This window comes from Oryctolagus cuniculus, chromosome 10 (assembly GCF_051225735.1).
Source record: "Oryctolagus cuniculus isolate XC-2025 breed Fujian yellow rabbit chromosome 10, ASM5122573v1, whole genome shotgun sequence".
Taxonomy (NCBI): domain Eukaryota; kingdom Metazoa; phylum Chordata; class Mammalia; order Lagomorpha; family Leporidae; genus Oryctolagus; species Oryctolagus cuniculus.
In genome coordinates this window covers 123330066-123344825 of record NC_142876.1, presented here as the reverse complement: position 1 = coordinate 123344825, position 14760 = coordinate 123330066, and the positions used below count along the sequence as shown (strand labels likewise).

Here is a 14760-nt window from a genome sequence, read left to right as displayed (position 1 = left end):
GGCTGGAGCTGTGCCAGTCTGAAGCCAGGAGTCAGGAGCTTCTTCAGAGTTTCCCACGCAAGTGCAGGGGCCTGAGGACTTGTGCTGTCTTCTACTGCTTTCCCAGACCATAGTAGAGAACTGGATTAGAAGTGGAGCAGCCAGGACTCAAACCGGTGCCCATAAGGGATGCTGGCACTGCAGGCAGTGGCTTTACCCGCTTTGCATAGCGGCAGCCCCGCTGCTGCTCTCACGTGGCTGGCTGACGCTGCAGCCCTGTCGCGTTGGCGTGGGTGGTGCTTGCCCGCGAGTGGCTTCCTCTCTTCCTTTGCCTTTATAGCAGGCCTTGGGAGATGCTGCCTGTGCCTGCACTGTACTAGTGAGTGGTGGGGACACAGCTTTCCTGACCCGGGGGGAGCAGGTCCTGGTGCTGTTGGGAACGTCACCCTAGTTGGGAATGCTGAGCCCGGCCGGGGTCATCTGCAGAGGAACAAGCCGCAGCAGGGGTGGAGACACTTGTGCTAGGAGCTCCTGCCACCTGCACTTCTGTCGCCTTCTCAGCCTGGGGGCGGGAGGTCCTTCACCCTGCAGCTTTCTCCTCGCATGAGCACTTTATAACTCATTCAAGGCCTGCTTTGGACTTTGGAGTGCGCCCTTTCAAGAATGACGCCCATGCTGCCCCCAGAGCCCCAGGGCCTCAGTGTGGGGCTTTCTCAGGTACACGTTGTGCCCTTGTGTTTGTGGTGGACTGAGCCACTGACCACGCTGTCCTTGCTCATGCTCGAGGTCCTGTGTCTTGAAGCTGAAGGAGACACCTGGTAGGGACTCTGCATGCTTGTGTTCACTCACCCCATACGTGTGGAGCGGCTGCCCTGGGCATCTCCTGGGCCACGCTTCCGGCGGCTCCCAGCCTTCACTGGAGCACGTGGCCTGGAGCACCTGGGGAGCCAGCCAGTGGGCAGAGGCAGCGAGGGCCTGGGGGTGCTTTGTGGAACAGGATGGGCTCTGAGCCAGGGCCTTGAAGGATGGGCGGGGCTTTAGGAAGGAGAAGGAGTTTGGAGGGAAGGCGGCTACACCACAGGTGAAGGCTGAGCGCCTCCTGGTCCCGGTGCTTGGCCCGGGCGGCAGCTCGGGGCCAGGGAAGGAACCCCAGGAGACCCTGGCACGTGGGCTGGGAGCACGTCCTGGGGCCGCCTGGAAAACGAGCCAGTGTCGGCGACTTCTCAGAGCCGTCCTGTCTTCATCTGTTTCGAGGAGCAGGCTTTGGCGCTGGTCGCTTTGGTGGGGCTTCCTTCTTGCCATCCCCTGCGCCTGGTGGATCTTACTTCTCTGTCCCCATGCGTGTGGTCCCCTCACCTGAGACCGCTCCCCTTCATCCTCCGACCCCTTTCGGTCTCAGGCGTGCGTGCAGCTTCTCGGGCAGCTTCGCTCACGGCTCTTCCCTGCCTGCACGGTCTTCTTCCCGCCCTCTGTGGCTCCGCCCCCTCCCTGGGCTCCGAGAGGCGGAGGCCAGCTCCTGTTGCCCTCCTTCCCAGGACCCAGCACAACGCCTGGCGCAGAGTCCCTCCTCTGCCACCTTCCGTCGAGTGCTGTGGCCCCTGCGTCAGCAATAGAGCAAACTGTGCTCGAGTCCGTCATGGGTGTGGCCGGGGACAGGGAGCCCCGCTCCGTGGTAGCCTGATGTGTTCCTCACAGAACAGAACCCTGGGCTCTGGCTTGGGCTCAGCCCCAGGAGTGGGGCTCACCTCCAGCATGAAGAGCTCCCTGGCTGGAGAACGTGGTAGGCTAGCGTTTGCCCAGGAAAAGCCTGGGATGTTGGGTTTTCGCATAGTGCTTGGAGATTGACTTGCCTCCGTGTGTCCTGACGGTGCATTTATCTGTGTCTTCCCTGCAGCCTGGTTGACGATCGGTGTGTGGTGCAGCCAGAAACCGGGGACCTTAACAACCCACCTAAGAAATTCAGAGGTAAGATGGTGGCCTTCCCTTGTGGCCCATGGCTCACTGGGAAATTCACCAAGTGTGTGGCCCCATGCATGTTCTGGATTTCCGTGAATAATCCCAGGTTTACTTACTTGGCTTCTGTGTGGTTTTGACGCCCCCTGACTTCCTGAAAGCTGCATCAGGTCAGTGTTGAGATTGGGATCGCCTGTGTTAGCGTGCCTGTGGCAGGTGCTCACTCAGGGAGACGCCCGGCACTGCCCAGGGGTCTCCAAACAAAGAGGAGTCACGGAGCCAGCAGGAGGAGCGGCGGCCATCCCTGCTGTTCTCGCTGTCCGAGCCGGCAGCCGGGAGGAGGTGCTCTTGGTGCGGCAGACACGGGGCGGGCGGCCCCCCGCAGCCACCGACTGGCTCCCGAGTCTCCTGTGCCGGTGTCTTCCGCCTCAGACAGCCGGGTTTATCACAGGAGGTGCTGGGAATGGGGTTGGTGTCCGCGATGCTGAACACTTGGCTTCTGCTTTTTGTTGCAGTGAGGTTCTCAGCTCTTGGCACAAATTAAAATCATCTGGCAAAGGTTCTGAATTTAGTAAGTGCTTAGGGCGCCACTGCGAACCCCTGAGATTCACCTGTGGAGGTTGGAGCCCGGCCTCCCGGTGTCTGCTACCAGCAGGCCGGGTTCAGGACCCGCTGGCTTAGGCGTTTGACTGCTTCATTCCCCAAGGGCTCAGAGCCGGCCGTTTGCAGATTATGTCGTTTGAGTGCCACATTCTTGTTGTTTAATGACTTAGAACCCTGTTGAATAAAAGCTTTTAAGAAATGAGAACCTAGTGGAAGGAGGCCGTTCTCAGACAGCTGACACCAGACCGTCCGGGTGACGTTTTCACCTGAGGTGGCTGGCCGTCTGCAGCGGGGGTGGTGTGGTTCCGGCGTGCGCGCAGCCTGAGGCAGCTGGCGCCTTCCTGAGTGGAGTGGAGGGGCGGGTCTAGTAAGCGTGACCCGGTCACTCGTGGAGCTGCCCCACCCTGGACGTGAAAAGGGACAGGTGCATTGGCTGTGTTCAGGAGGCTGCTCCGTGTGCTCAGGGATTCCCTCCACCTGCAGGGGAGTGACCGCGTGGCCAGTGCCTTGTGTATGGTCCCATGGCGGCCACGGGCAGGGCGGCCACCGTGACCTGTGACTTCGGCTGCCCCGGGAAGTCACCTGGACAGCTTTGCAAGCCTCAGATGCCGAGCTGCACCCTCGGGAGCTCTGGGTTCCTCATCGCCGTGGGCTTCGATGGCTCCCAGGTGATTCTTCGGTGCAGCGGGGTTAAGGGCCCCTGCTCGCAGCCTGGGCCTCCAACTCTGTGACTGAGGGCTGGCTGATTCAGGCGTGGCTTTGCCATGAGGACCTCAGGAAGGGATCGGGGTTGGCCGCATCGCTTGGGTCCCTGGGAGCTCTTGCGCTTGGGCTGTGGGACCTGGGGATGAACGGGGGAGCGACTTCAGAGCGCTGCACTGCGTGAACCTGTGATGCGTACGCACCTGTGATGCACACGCATGGGGCTTCAGAAGCGTCGCGTGTTTTGCTGCAAAAATACTTGGAAATCCACGTGTAGTATTTTCATAATACGGATTTTCCACAAACTTATCTGCATGGGTTTGGTTGTTTTTTGCCATAATAAATACCAGATCATAATAAATACCATACCATAATAAATGCACCTTTACAATTTCCACAAACTTTTGAAGTGCCGCGAGTAACACGAGGTTTTGAAGTACTTATGAGCAGGATAGCCTGCTGCTTGGGTGCCCGCGTTCCCTGTTGGAGTGTGGATGTGAGTTCCACCTGCTCCACTCCCATCTGCCTCTCTGTTAACGCGCCTGGGAAGCAGCCGGTGATGGCTCAGCTACTGGGGTCCCTGCCAGGTGGGAGACCCGGTTGGAACTTCCGGCTCCTGGCTCGGGGCTGCCCAGGCTGTTGGGGCTGTTTGGGGAATGAACGAGCGGATGAAAGATCTCTTTGTTTCTCCCTCTGTCACTCTGCCTTGTGAATAAATAAATGAATCTTCACTAAAAAATATTTACACATTTCTGGAGTGGCTACATTGAGCTAACTAATGTAATTATTACCTCACATACTTACTTCTTCATAAAGAACCTGTTCTGATGGTCACCAGGTTGTGCAGCGGCTCCCCGCTCCCCGGTTTGTTCCTCCAAGCTGAAGTCGCCCCACCTCCCCACCACGGCCCCTGGTTACTCCTGCGAACCTCCGTCCTCTCCGCTTCTGTGAATAAGGCTTTTGTAGATGCCACGTGTGAGTGGCCGCACAGTCCCTCTGTGTCCTCCAGTCCGTCCGTGGTGGCCGTGTGAAGGCAGGGTTAGAGCGAGCAGATCAGTGGGATCCCGGCAGGGGGGCAGCAGGAAGAGATGCGAGTTCTCCTGACACTGGGCTGAAAGCGCCTTGTGCTGGGATGTGCATCTGGCGGCTGCTCTCGGGGGACGGGTTTGGGGGAACAGCGACCGACCGTCTGACAGAGGCTGTCGCTGCTCGCAGGACAGGGACTTGATTTATTGACTGCCTTTATCCGTAAGTTAAACCCAGAGCTCTCTGGGGCTGAGCTGCTTTGCAGTGGTGGGAAAATCTGGCTCAGAGAGAGCAAGCTCTGTGCTGGCTTTGTGAATGTGGGTCAGGACCTGCTCAGCTCCGCCGTGGGCCAGCCCAGGGCCTCCCGCCAGGGCCGGGGTCCTCGTGCCTCTGCCTCTGTGAGGGCGGGCGGCAAGCACTTAGGCCTCCTCTAAGGCGTCCTCCGCTGTGCTGCAGCACACGGTAAAGGTTTTTTTTTTTTCTAAAAGGAAGAGAGAACGGTCTGGAAGGCCCTGCTGCCTCTCCAGGTAGAAGCGTGCTCCAGGCGAGGTCGTCGTGGTGTTCAGGCTCTGCGCAGAGGGCGGTTGGGCCCTTGCGGGGCTCTGGGGCCCTTTCCTGGTGGGGTTTGCGCCCTGGAGGTTAATAGCAGTGGAAGGAGCCTTATCCGAGGATCTTGAGCCCGTCGCACTTGCTGTGGCTTCCCTGTGTCCTTGCCAAGTTACTTCCTGTATTGAGAGCCATGCTGAGCCATTCTCGGTAAGCGGGAAGCCAAAGCCGTGTTTCTGAGGTTCTCTGGCTTCGCACTTGGGCTTCTCGTTCCGTGAGCTCTGCTGCCCTGGAGGTTACCGGAGGGTTCCTGGTGCAGACCCAAGTTCCGCTCATTCTTAGGCGTGTGACCCCAGTGTTTTGCCTGCTCTCTGCAGACACTGGTTCTCCCATCTGTGGAACGGGAGATGATCATAGTTCTCACCTCCTGGGGCCGAGCGAAGAACCTAGTGCTTGCTGAAACCCTGGTGTTAGTTTCAGAAGAACGTTGTTTGAAAGGAGACTCACCGTTGGCAGTGGGGAGAAGCTGGGGCCAGGGAGATGAATCGGACGCCTTCCCACGTCCCTAAGTGCTTTGTGCGAGTTGGGCGGGGTGGGGGGAAGTCGGACAGCAGCAGGCTAGCCCAGCAGTCCAGTCTGAGCTAACATATTAGGGGTGTTTTTTTGTTTTTGTTTTTAATGTCATAGGGAGGGAGGGAGAGAAGGTTCCACAGTGGCCAAGGCTGAGTTAGGCGGAAGCTGGGAGCCTGAAACTCTGACCAGGTGTCTCCCATGTAGGAGCCAAGGACTACCAGAGGAGCTGTCACCTGCTGCCTCCCAGGGTGCGTGTAGGCGGGGAAAGTGGAGTCAGGGGCCTGAGCTAGGGATCTGCCTGGGGCCCGCTGATGTGGGAGGCGGGCAGCCTGACTGCTAGGCCAGAAGCCTGTCCCGAGGCCCTGCTGTCCACCTGCTGCTGGCCTCGGTGATGGAGGAACAGGATGTGCTAACTGCAGACCTCGGGTTTCCCGGAGAAGCAGACCTGCCTTCCAGATAGTGAGTGCCGGCCATGCCCGGGTGCTGACCGGGTGCAGAACGCTGCCCATGGTGCACCCGTCCTCCAGGCGTGTGACCCACCTGCGAGGTGTAGGCGCTCTTGTCCTGCAGGTGAGCACACGGAGGCGCTGAGACTTGGGTCGCTTGCCCACCTGGTAGGAAGATGATTGCACACGCACTTGTTGGCACCCACTGTGTGCCACCCTCCATCGTCTGTGGGGGAATGGAGCAGACGCTCTTGCAGGCGTGCACAGCTAAGCCTTGGGGGGAGCCAGTTGAGAGTCAGGTGCTGTCCACTGCAGGTAGCAGAGCGCAGTGCACTGTCTTGGTGCTGGTGTGCTGGATGCGTTGGCTGGTGGCCTTTGCCACCTGCGTGTGGCAGCACCTCACACCAGGGCACATGGCTGTCATGGTTTTTCAGCACTTGTTGTGTAGTGCTTTATGTTTTCCAGTAGACTCTAAGCTCCGTGAAGATAGCGGATGTGGATTAACTCCCCAAGTGGCCACAATGGCCAGAACAGTGCTGATCCAAAGCCAGGAGCCAGGAGCTTTCTCCAGGTCTCCCACACGGGTGCAGGGGCCCACGCACTTGGGCCATCTTCACTGCTTTCCCAGGCCACAGCAGAGAGCTGGATCAGAAGTGGAGCAGCTTGCACTCGAGCTGGTGCCCACATGGGATGCCGGCACTGCAGGCAGTGGTTTTTACCTGCCATGCCACAGCGCCGGCCCCCCAACTCGCTGTTTTGAAATAGACGACTTCGTTGGTCATGATTACCTTCCTGTCCAGTTGCGCACCTGCAGGGTCACACCTGTTACACCTGACGCCATTTAGGGGTCAGGATTGGAGCTGGCTCAGCACCACTGACGTGGGAAGGGTGGGGTCAGACCAGAGCCTGCCTCCCAAGCTGGGTCCAGTGCTTTGCCCCTGTGCCCTGTGGCCTTGTGTCCCCTGCATGGTCTGCAGCTGAGGGTAGGCTGCTGTCTGCAGGGCTCTGCCTAGCCATAGGACCACTAAACCCAGACGGAGGCAAGTGGGAGGATGGAGTACGGGCAGTTTTGGTGCATTTTTAAGGCATTGCCAGGACCAGCAGAGGAACAGTGGTGTGTTACAGCGTGACCTGCGTCCTGTTGGAGTGGAAGTGGGGGTGCAGCCATCTGGGGGCACTTGCAGGCTGAGGTGCTGGCTGAAGACCTCCCTGCCACAGGGGGTCCCCTGTCGAGAGTCGGGATGGCCGAGTGGCGTGGCGCGGGATGGGTCCCTATAGAGAGTCGGGATGGCCGAGTGGCGTGGCGCAGATGGGTCCCTGTAGAGAGTCGGGATGGCCGAGTGGCGTGGCGCGGGATGGGTCCCTATAGAGAGTCGGGATGGCCGAGTGGCGTGGCGCAGATGGGTCCCTGTAGAGAGTCGGGATGGCCGAGTGGTGTGGCGCAGATGGGTCCCTATAGAGTCGGGATGGCCGAGTGGCGTGGCGCAGATGGGTCCCTGTAGAGAGTCGGGATGGCCGAGTGGCGTGGCGCGGGATGGGTCCCTATAGAGAGTCGGGATGGCCGAGTGGCGTGGCGCAGATGGGTCCCTATAGAGTCGGGATGGCCGAGTGGCGTGGTGCAGGATGGGTCCCTATAGAGAGTTGGGATGGATGAGTGGCGTGGCGCAGATGGGTCCCTATAGAGAGTTGGGATGGATGAGTGGCGTGGCGCAGATGGGTCCCTATAGAGAGTTGGGATGGATGAGTGGCGTGGCGCAGATGGGTCCCTGTAGAGAATCGGGATGGCCGAGTGGCGTGGTGCAGGATGGGTCCCTGTAGAGAGTCGGGATGGCCGAGTGGCGTGGTGCAGGATGGGTCCCTGTAGAGAGTCGGGATGGCCGAGTGGCGTGGCGCAGGATGGGTCCCTGTAGAGAATCGGGATGGCCGAGTGGCGTGGTGCAGATGGGTCCCTGTAGAGAGTCGGGATGGCCGAGTGGCGTGGTGCAGGATGGGTCCCTGTAGAGAGTCGGGATGGCCGAGTGGCGTGGTGCAGGATGGGTCCCTGTAGAGAGTCGGGATGGCCGAGTGGCGTGGCGCAGGATGGTGCTGAGACCAGCAGTGTCTGCTGCGCTGTGACAGGTGCCTGTGGGCCCTTAAAGCAGGGGTGTGCATTTTAGGATCAGACTTGGGGCCTTCTGAGTTCTACAGGACAGTTCCGTTCAGCGTGCTGGTGCCTGCTCGGGCCCTGGGTTCAGTGGCATGGCTCAGTCGAGAGGGAAGGGGAAGGGTTTCAGATACCTTTATCGTTGCCCTGGAAACCTGCCGGCAGCTCGGAAAGGGGCCTCAGCTCCGGGTGATGAGCGGTCTTTGAGGAGCAGTAGCCTGCTTGCCTGACCGTTGTCTTGCCTGCAGGTTAGGTTGAGGTTCAGATGTGGGAAAGGCAGCGTCTGCCGCACCTGTTGTGCCACCTGTGGGAGTCGGTGACTCCCAGGATCCCTTACAGGCGCAGCCTTGTGCGCAGTGGCAGGCACTGGGTCCACGTTGTGTGGGAGGGCGTTGAGTTCCAGAGCCCTGTGCAGCCAGCCCAGAAGTGGGTTCCTGTGTCCTGGGGATTCTGGTCTCTGTCAAGATCAGACGAGTGATGGACGCACCAGGCCTTGCCCTGAGGCCAATGTGGACACAACCTGCTCTTGGGTCAGTAGGGGTCACCTTGTGGCCGCAGCACACTCAGTGGCTTAGCTTTCTCTCAAGGCGCCCTGTTGGACTGCAGAGTGTTTAAGTTGTTGCTAAGCAACAGTATTTCTTATTTTTCTCTTTGGGAAGTTATTGGGGGAGTGAGCTCTTGTGCATAGGGTGGGGTGTAAGTTACTCTGTTCCTTGGATTCTTTTTTTTTCTTTCTTTCTTTCTTTCTTTCTTTTTGACAGGTAGAGTAGACAGAGAGAGAGAGAGACAGAGAGAAAGGTCTTCCTTTGCCGTTGGTTCACCCCCCAATGGCTGCTGCGGCCGGCGTACCGCACTGATCCGATGGCAGGAGCCAGGTGCTTCTCCTGGTCTCCCATGGGGTGCAGGGCCCAAGTACTTGGGCCATCCTCCACTGCACTCCCGGGCCACAGCAGAGGGCTGGCCTGGAAGAGGGGCAACAGGGACAGAATCCGGCGCCCCAACCGGGACTAGAACCCAGTGTGCCGGCGCTGCTAGGCGGAGGATTAGCCTAGTGAGCCGCGGCGCCGGCCGTGTTCCTTGGATTCTAATCCGTGATGGGTAGGGGACCAACTTTCTGGCTGTCGTGTGAAGTCAGGAAGGTCAGCCTTGAGGTGCTTGGGTGGGTTGTACATGCATGCAGCTGCCTCGCAGGAGAGCTTTTGCAGGTTGTTCTGAATTGACAAAACCAATCCAAATTTAATCAAAGGATTAGTGTAAATAATCATTTCAGATTTCCCAGCTTACGTCAGTCTTGCAGGGACAGACTCCATATAAAGGGAACAGTGCTGTCATTTAAATCTGTTTCCAGGCAACACAGGGGGCTCTTCATGTGTCACGTCTTCCCTGGGGATGGTGCCACTGCCACTCACGTGGGCGTCCCGCACAGGGATCCTCCTTTGCTTTGAGCTGGGAAATGGGGTCCCTTAGGCCCAGGGAGCCCTTGGTGCTTGGACAGCTCATGCACTCATGGAAACAGACCCCAGAGCCCTGCTGATGTCCACTGCCCTTAGAATATTTTTTTTTTTGAAGATTGATTTAATTGTTTGAAAGGCAGAGTTACAGAGAGGCAGAGGCAGAGAGAGAGAGATCTACCATCACTAGTTCCCTCCCTAGACGGCCACTTTGGCTGGAGCTGCGTCGATCAGAAGCCAGGAATCGGGAGCTTCTTCTGGGTCTCCCCCGCAGGTGCAGGGGCCCATGCACTTGGGCCATCTTCTGCTTTCCCAGGCCATGGCAGAGAGCTGGATTGGAAGTGGAGCAGCTGGACCTCAAGTCGGCACCCATATGGGATGCCGGCACTGCAGGTGGCGCTTTACCCACTATGCCACAGTGCTGGCCCCTCCACTGTCCTTAAGATTCCGTGGCTCGGGGAGAATCCCTTTCAGATCGGTTTGTGGAAAATGCCTCCCGTGCCGGAAACACATGTGCTTCTCGTCCACCCAGCCTGGCCACCGTGGCTTCCTCTGCTGAGAGCGACGCAGACTCGGGGACACCAGCAGCCAGCTGGGTCGTGCTGTCACCGTGCCATCTGGGCCCCTGACGCCAGCGTGCAGTGGTTTGGGGCAGGCAGTTTTACCATGCTGCCTTCCGAGCACTGATGAGCCGTGTGAGGATCCCTTGCTCCGAGGGTGATTCTCTGGGATCTAAACCAGCCATTGCAGTGCGGGACGCGGGCATTCCTGCTGTTGCTCCTCTGTGCCTCCTTGTGGAATTGGTGAGCGGAATCGGCGCAGCTCTGCAGATGCCCACTGCGGTTCCCTGGTGCACTTAGGCTAAGAGGCAGTGGACTCAGAGGGCTCGCAGGGCCTGCGCATCCGCCTCAACTTGCCTCGTACCCTGTCTTCAGTCCCCACTCCACGGCCTGAGCCCTGCGTGATGGATCTGCTTGCTCCTGACTGTCAGGCAGGGCCTTTGGCCTCTCGCTTGTGTCTGATGCTCCACCACCTACTCTGGACCCGTCCTCATGCCCACTCCTTGTGACCTCAGGAGTCCACGCTGGGGGTGTTTGGCTGCCCCTCTCCCAGTGTGGACTTGTAAAGGAGATGCCGGGATCGTGACCGTCAGCCCTGCTTTCTCTGGCCTGTCACCATGGTGAAGTGTTGAACCTCCCGATGGCTCTGTGTCCTCCTCTGAAGGTGGGAGACTGTGTGTGCCCCGTGGGGTTTTGCTGAGGATGGTGTGACTGGAGCCGGGAAGCACTGCTCAGGGGTCTGGCCCATCTTCCAAGGCGCCGGACTGTGTGCTGACGTTTGGGTTCGAGCCTTTTGCTGTTTGCCCTCTCTCTTAACTGCGAGCTTGGGGTCCCCGAGGCTGTGCCCGGAGTGGGTGTTTCCGTTAGTGGGCTGGGTGAAGAGAGACCTGCAAGGCGCTGCTTCTGGAACTCACACCTGCGTGGGAAGCGTCAGGGTGCTGCAGTGGGTGTGGGCGGGCCCTGGCCCCTGTGCTTGTGTCCCACTCAGCTCCTGGGAGCCCTTGACAGATGTCGTCACCCTGGGTTCTGAGCCTGGAGCAGCAGGGAGTGAGGCCAAAGGGTCCAAGTGCCCTGGACAGGCATGGTTCTCGGGCCTCAGTGGTCCCCGGCCCCCCTGGGCTGCCCGTCTCTCGGCAGCTCGGGAAAGGGAACTTAATGGGCTGGGGCAGGGTGGGGCGCGGTCCCTCTCGGCCAGCGGTGTGGGTGTTTTCCCACCGCCGGACCCAGCTGTTCCGCTCGCCTGGCTTCCTGTGGAGCCTCTGGCCGGGAGCGCTGGGCCAGCAGCAGCTGGGGAGACTGCAGACCGCGCCGAGGAGCGCAGGAAGCCCCGCCGGTTCAGGCCAGCGGGGTGGGGGACGGGGCGGAGTAGTGGGAAGGGGAGTTCGTGAAGCTTTGCAGAGGTGGACGGCTCGGCTGGAAAAAGCAAAGGCCTTTCCAAGCTGCGATCCTGCTGAAGCAGGTTTTCCGACTTTATTTTTACAGTTTGAGAGGCTGAGAGGAGAGAGACAGAGGCAGGCACAGAGAGGTGTTCCATCAGCTCATTCACTCCCCAGCTGCCCGCAACAGTCACAGCTGGGCCAGGCTGAAGCCAGGGCAGGTGTCCAGTCTGGGTTTGCCACACTGGTGGCAGGGACCTGAGTGATTGAGCCCTCGCCTGCTGCCTTGCCTCCAGCATGCCTGTGAGCAGGAGGGTGGAATCGGAGCAGAGCCGGGGTTTGTGTCCTGGCACTGTGCTGTGGGATGCAAGAGTGCCGGGCACCGTGCCAAGTGCCTGAGTCTGAGGTGCACGGGGGGCAGTGGAACACGGTGGTAGGGAGCATCGGCTGGAGTTGAGTGTGGGCTCGGGTCCCTGCCCCACCAGTTCTCACCGTGTGGCCAGGGCAGGTCCCCGGGCCTCTGTGAGCCTTGGTGCCTGTGCCCAGTGGCTGTGGTAGAGGGTGGAGTGGGGGCTTCACTCAGCACGCAGGCACCGCGTGGACCTGGGGACACAGCGGCCGTGGCTGTTGTGACCGATTCTGCAGCCAGCAGCCTCAGGACGCCTCTTGCCAGGTTCGAGTCTCTTGCAAGGTTCGGACTCGGCTGGCTCCGTGGGGAAGTTCAGCCATGGCGTCCACACAGGCGTGTGCAGGCGGCCAGACTTAGCTTTCCTGAAGGCCTGTGAGAGCTGTGGCCCTGGTGTCCTTGGAGAGGCCTCGGTCAGAGCCTCGGTGCTGAGGGGTCACTTACTCAGGACGGTAATCCTGCCTTCTGGATAGAGTTACAGAGTCAGCTTGGAGAGGAAGTGGTGTTTATCTTACTCCAAACAGCGGGGATTCCAGGGACTCTTGACAGACAGGAGGAAGGTGTCGCCATCTGCTCTTCCCCAGAGCTGCCCCTCCCACCCCGCGCGCAGTTTCCAGTCCCGGGCAGATCCCACCCGTCAGTGTGCAGGGCGGCCTGGCTGGCCTGGCTGCAGGGTGTGGGGACGGCTGCTCCCATGGTGCTGGCCCAGGAGCCAGGGCGAGAGGCCAGCGTGGCTCTCGGTGGCACGCGTGCTCTTGGCCTTGCCTGGGGGTGACGTGAGGAGCGTGGCCACAGGTGTGCAGCAGGGGGTCCCGTGTGGCCAGCACTGGTGGGTTTTCCTCGAGGAAGCCTTAGCCGCGGGTCAGTGCGAGAGAAACTGCAGCTTGACGTCGTGCGGTTACTCCTTTGCTGAGATTCCTAAGTCCTCTCTTTCCCTTCCGTCTGGTATTTTTCCGGGTACATTTGAGTTCCAATTTGGGTGTTTCTGAGTTTTCTGGATGTTTGCCGCTGCTAAAATTACATGTGTCTAAAAATGTGATCAGTGGTGACACTTGCATGGAAGCTCGCTCAGACTGCTGCTCACGGGGGTCTGTGGCTGAGGTCCCCTCCCCCGAGCCCTGGCCACACAGGTGGCCCTTGGGGTCAAGGTAGGAGACGGGCCAAGCTGGCCGCAGTTAGCCGTCAGCCGGTCCCCTCGGCGCAGAATACTGGGGTTTTGTTGCCATAGTTTCGCTGAAACTCTGACCTTAGCCACATAACACACAGTTAGAAAGAACCAGCTAATCGGCTTTCTAAAATTAGTGTTCTCTACTACATAAGCCAGGAGGAGCAGAGCATTTAATTAAATATTCCGCAGGGCTCTCAGAGGCCCAGGAAATGTGGTCCCGCGGCCTGGCGGGGGCGGAGGCGAGCCCCCAGGCCGCAGCCTCTGCTCTCTCGCAGGATGTGACTGGATCTTTCCTAGCACAGATTTTATTTTCAGAGCCGCAAGGAATGGGTTTATTCAGCGTGCGGAGGGAGCGGAGCAGGACACAGGTTATGTGCAGCCGTCGTACAGGGTGCCGGGCCAGGGTTCCCTGGCTGGTGATCTCGCGGTCGGTTTGGTGTGAAGGAGTGATGTCTGGCTGCCGTGCAGGTGTTTCTGCTCGTGTGTGGACTCCTGTTCCTCTGTTGCTTCGTGTGTTACATGGAGCCACAGCCCATCCCGGTGCAGCTGTGTTCTGCTTCCCGCTCCCCCAGCCCATTGAGCCCTGGGCAGTGTTCAGTCTGGCGTCTCTTGTACCCTCCTACCAAGAGTTCCTGCCGTTTGCATCTTGGCCCCAGTAGCTCCAAATGGCACCCGTGCTTCCTGGTCACCTTGGAGAACTATGGTACCGGTGTGGCAGTGAGGTGGCTTCCAGGATTTTCGGGTTCAGACCAGCAGGTTTCTGGCCCCTTCGTGATGTCCTGGTCTCGTTATGCAGCTCCCGCCCTGGGTGCTGCCGAGGGGCCAGCAGCTTCACTTCTGTGCTGGGTTTTTGAACACCTTGACGTTGCTCTGGGTTTTCTTGAACTTGCATTGTTGGATCTTTGTGTATTGATAAATGTTGTCGATTCCTTTTTTTTTTTTTTTGACAATTTCAGCTTTTAAGTTTTACTTTAAGGTAATTTTGCTTGTTTCTAGTAAGTAGCAATGGAAAATATGTCCTTGGCAAGGCTCCTGGAAACACAGCCCGGAAGATTTTGGATTGAGCTGGCATCTTGACGACTCGCAAGGTCACGGCACCTGAACGGGCGGCCACGGTCCCTGCCCCTCAGGAATCTGCCATCTTGGGAGGGAGGTGACTGAGAACTGCTTTGTGGATTGTTCTGGGGAATGTGGAAGCCCAGGCCTGCCTCTGCGCTCTGCCTGCCACTCGCTGTTCCATCGGCTCCCTGTGCCCAAATAAGTTGAGTGCATGATGGTAATACCTGGAGAAGAGTGCAGTAGAGAGCTTGCTGGGGAGGGCACCACGCGCCCTGGGCAGGACTTGTCTGCGTGCACGGAGGCTGTGGTGCGTAGCACCTGTCTGAGACCGTGTGTGTCTGGTTGTGTGGTAGAAGGGAGCCCGTCAGAGCTCCTGATGAGGGTGATGGCTGGTGTGAACTCGCGGAGGCAGAGGGCCTTTTCCTGGTTCCCGCAGTCCCCACCCAGCAGTGGGGTTCCCCGGAGGGCAGGGCTGCTGCAGGGGCTCCAGGAGGGACAGGCGCGTGCCCTGGAGCTGGCGCACCTGCGTGTGCCCTCCCGTCGTCTCTCTCTGCTTTGCTTTCTTGCCTGGTTCTGCTGGTGCGGGTAAGCGGTGTGTTGAAGACGATTCCTGAGGCGTCTCCTCTTTCCCTGGGAGAGCTTGTGCAGCAGTGCAGTGCCCTGTTTCTCAGTGGCAAAACTGTGTGCAGGGCTCACTCTGCATTCGTGCCCTTGGGGCTGTGTCTTCAGGCCCCTTGTCAGTGCTGTTTTCTATAAAGATACCCGCATC

The 14760-nt window shown here is 59.2% G+C and overlaps 1 protein-coding gene across 10 annotated transcripts in view; it reads left to right on the top strand.

Moving 5' to 3' along the window:
- Nucleotides 1-14760, top strand: part of ITPR1 (inositol 1,4,5-trisphosphate receptor type 1) — a 297727-nt gene that overhangs the window by 22668 nt on the left and 260299 nt on the right. For all 10 annotated transcript variants that reach the window (XM_070050022.2, XM_070050021.2, XM_070050014.2 and 7 more), the window contains one exon: nt 1874-1944. In XM_070050022.2, coding sequence (XP_069906123.1) covers nt 1874-1944 — 71 coding nt within the window. The remainder of the gene's footprint in view (nt 1-1873; nt 1945-14760) is intronic.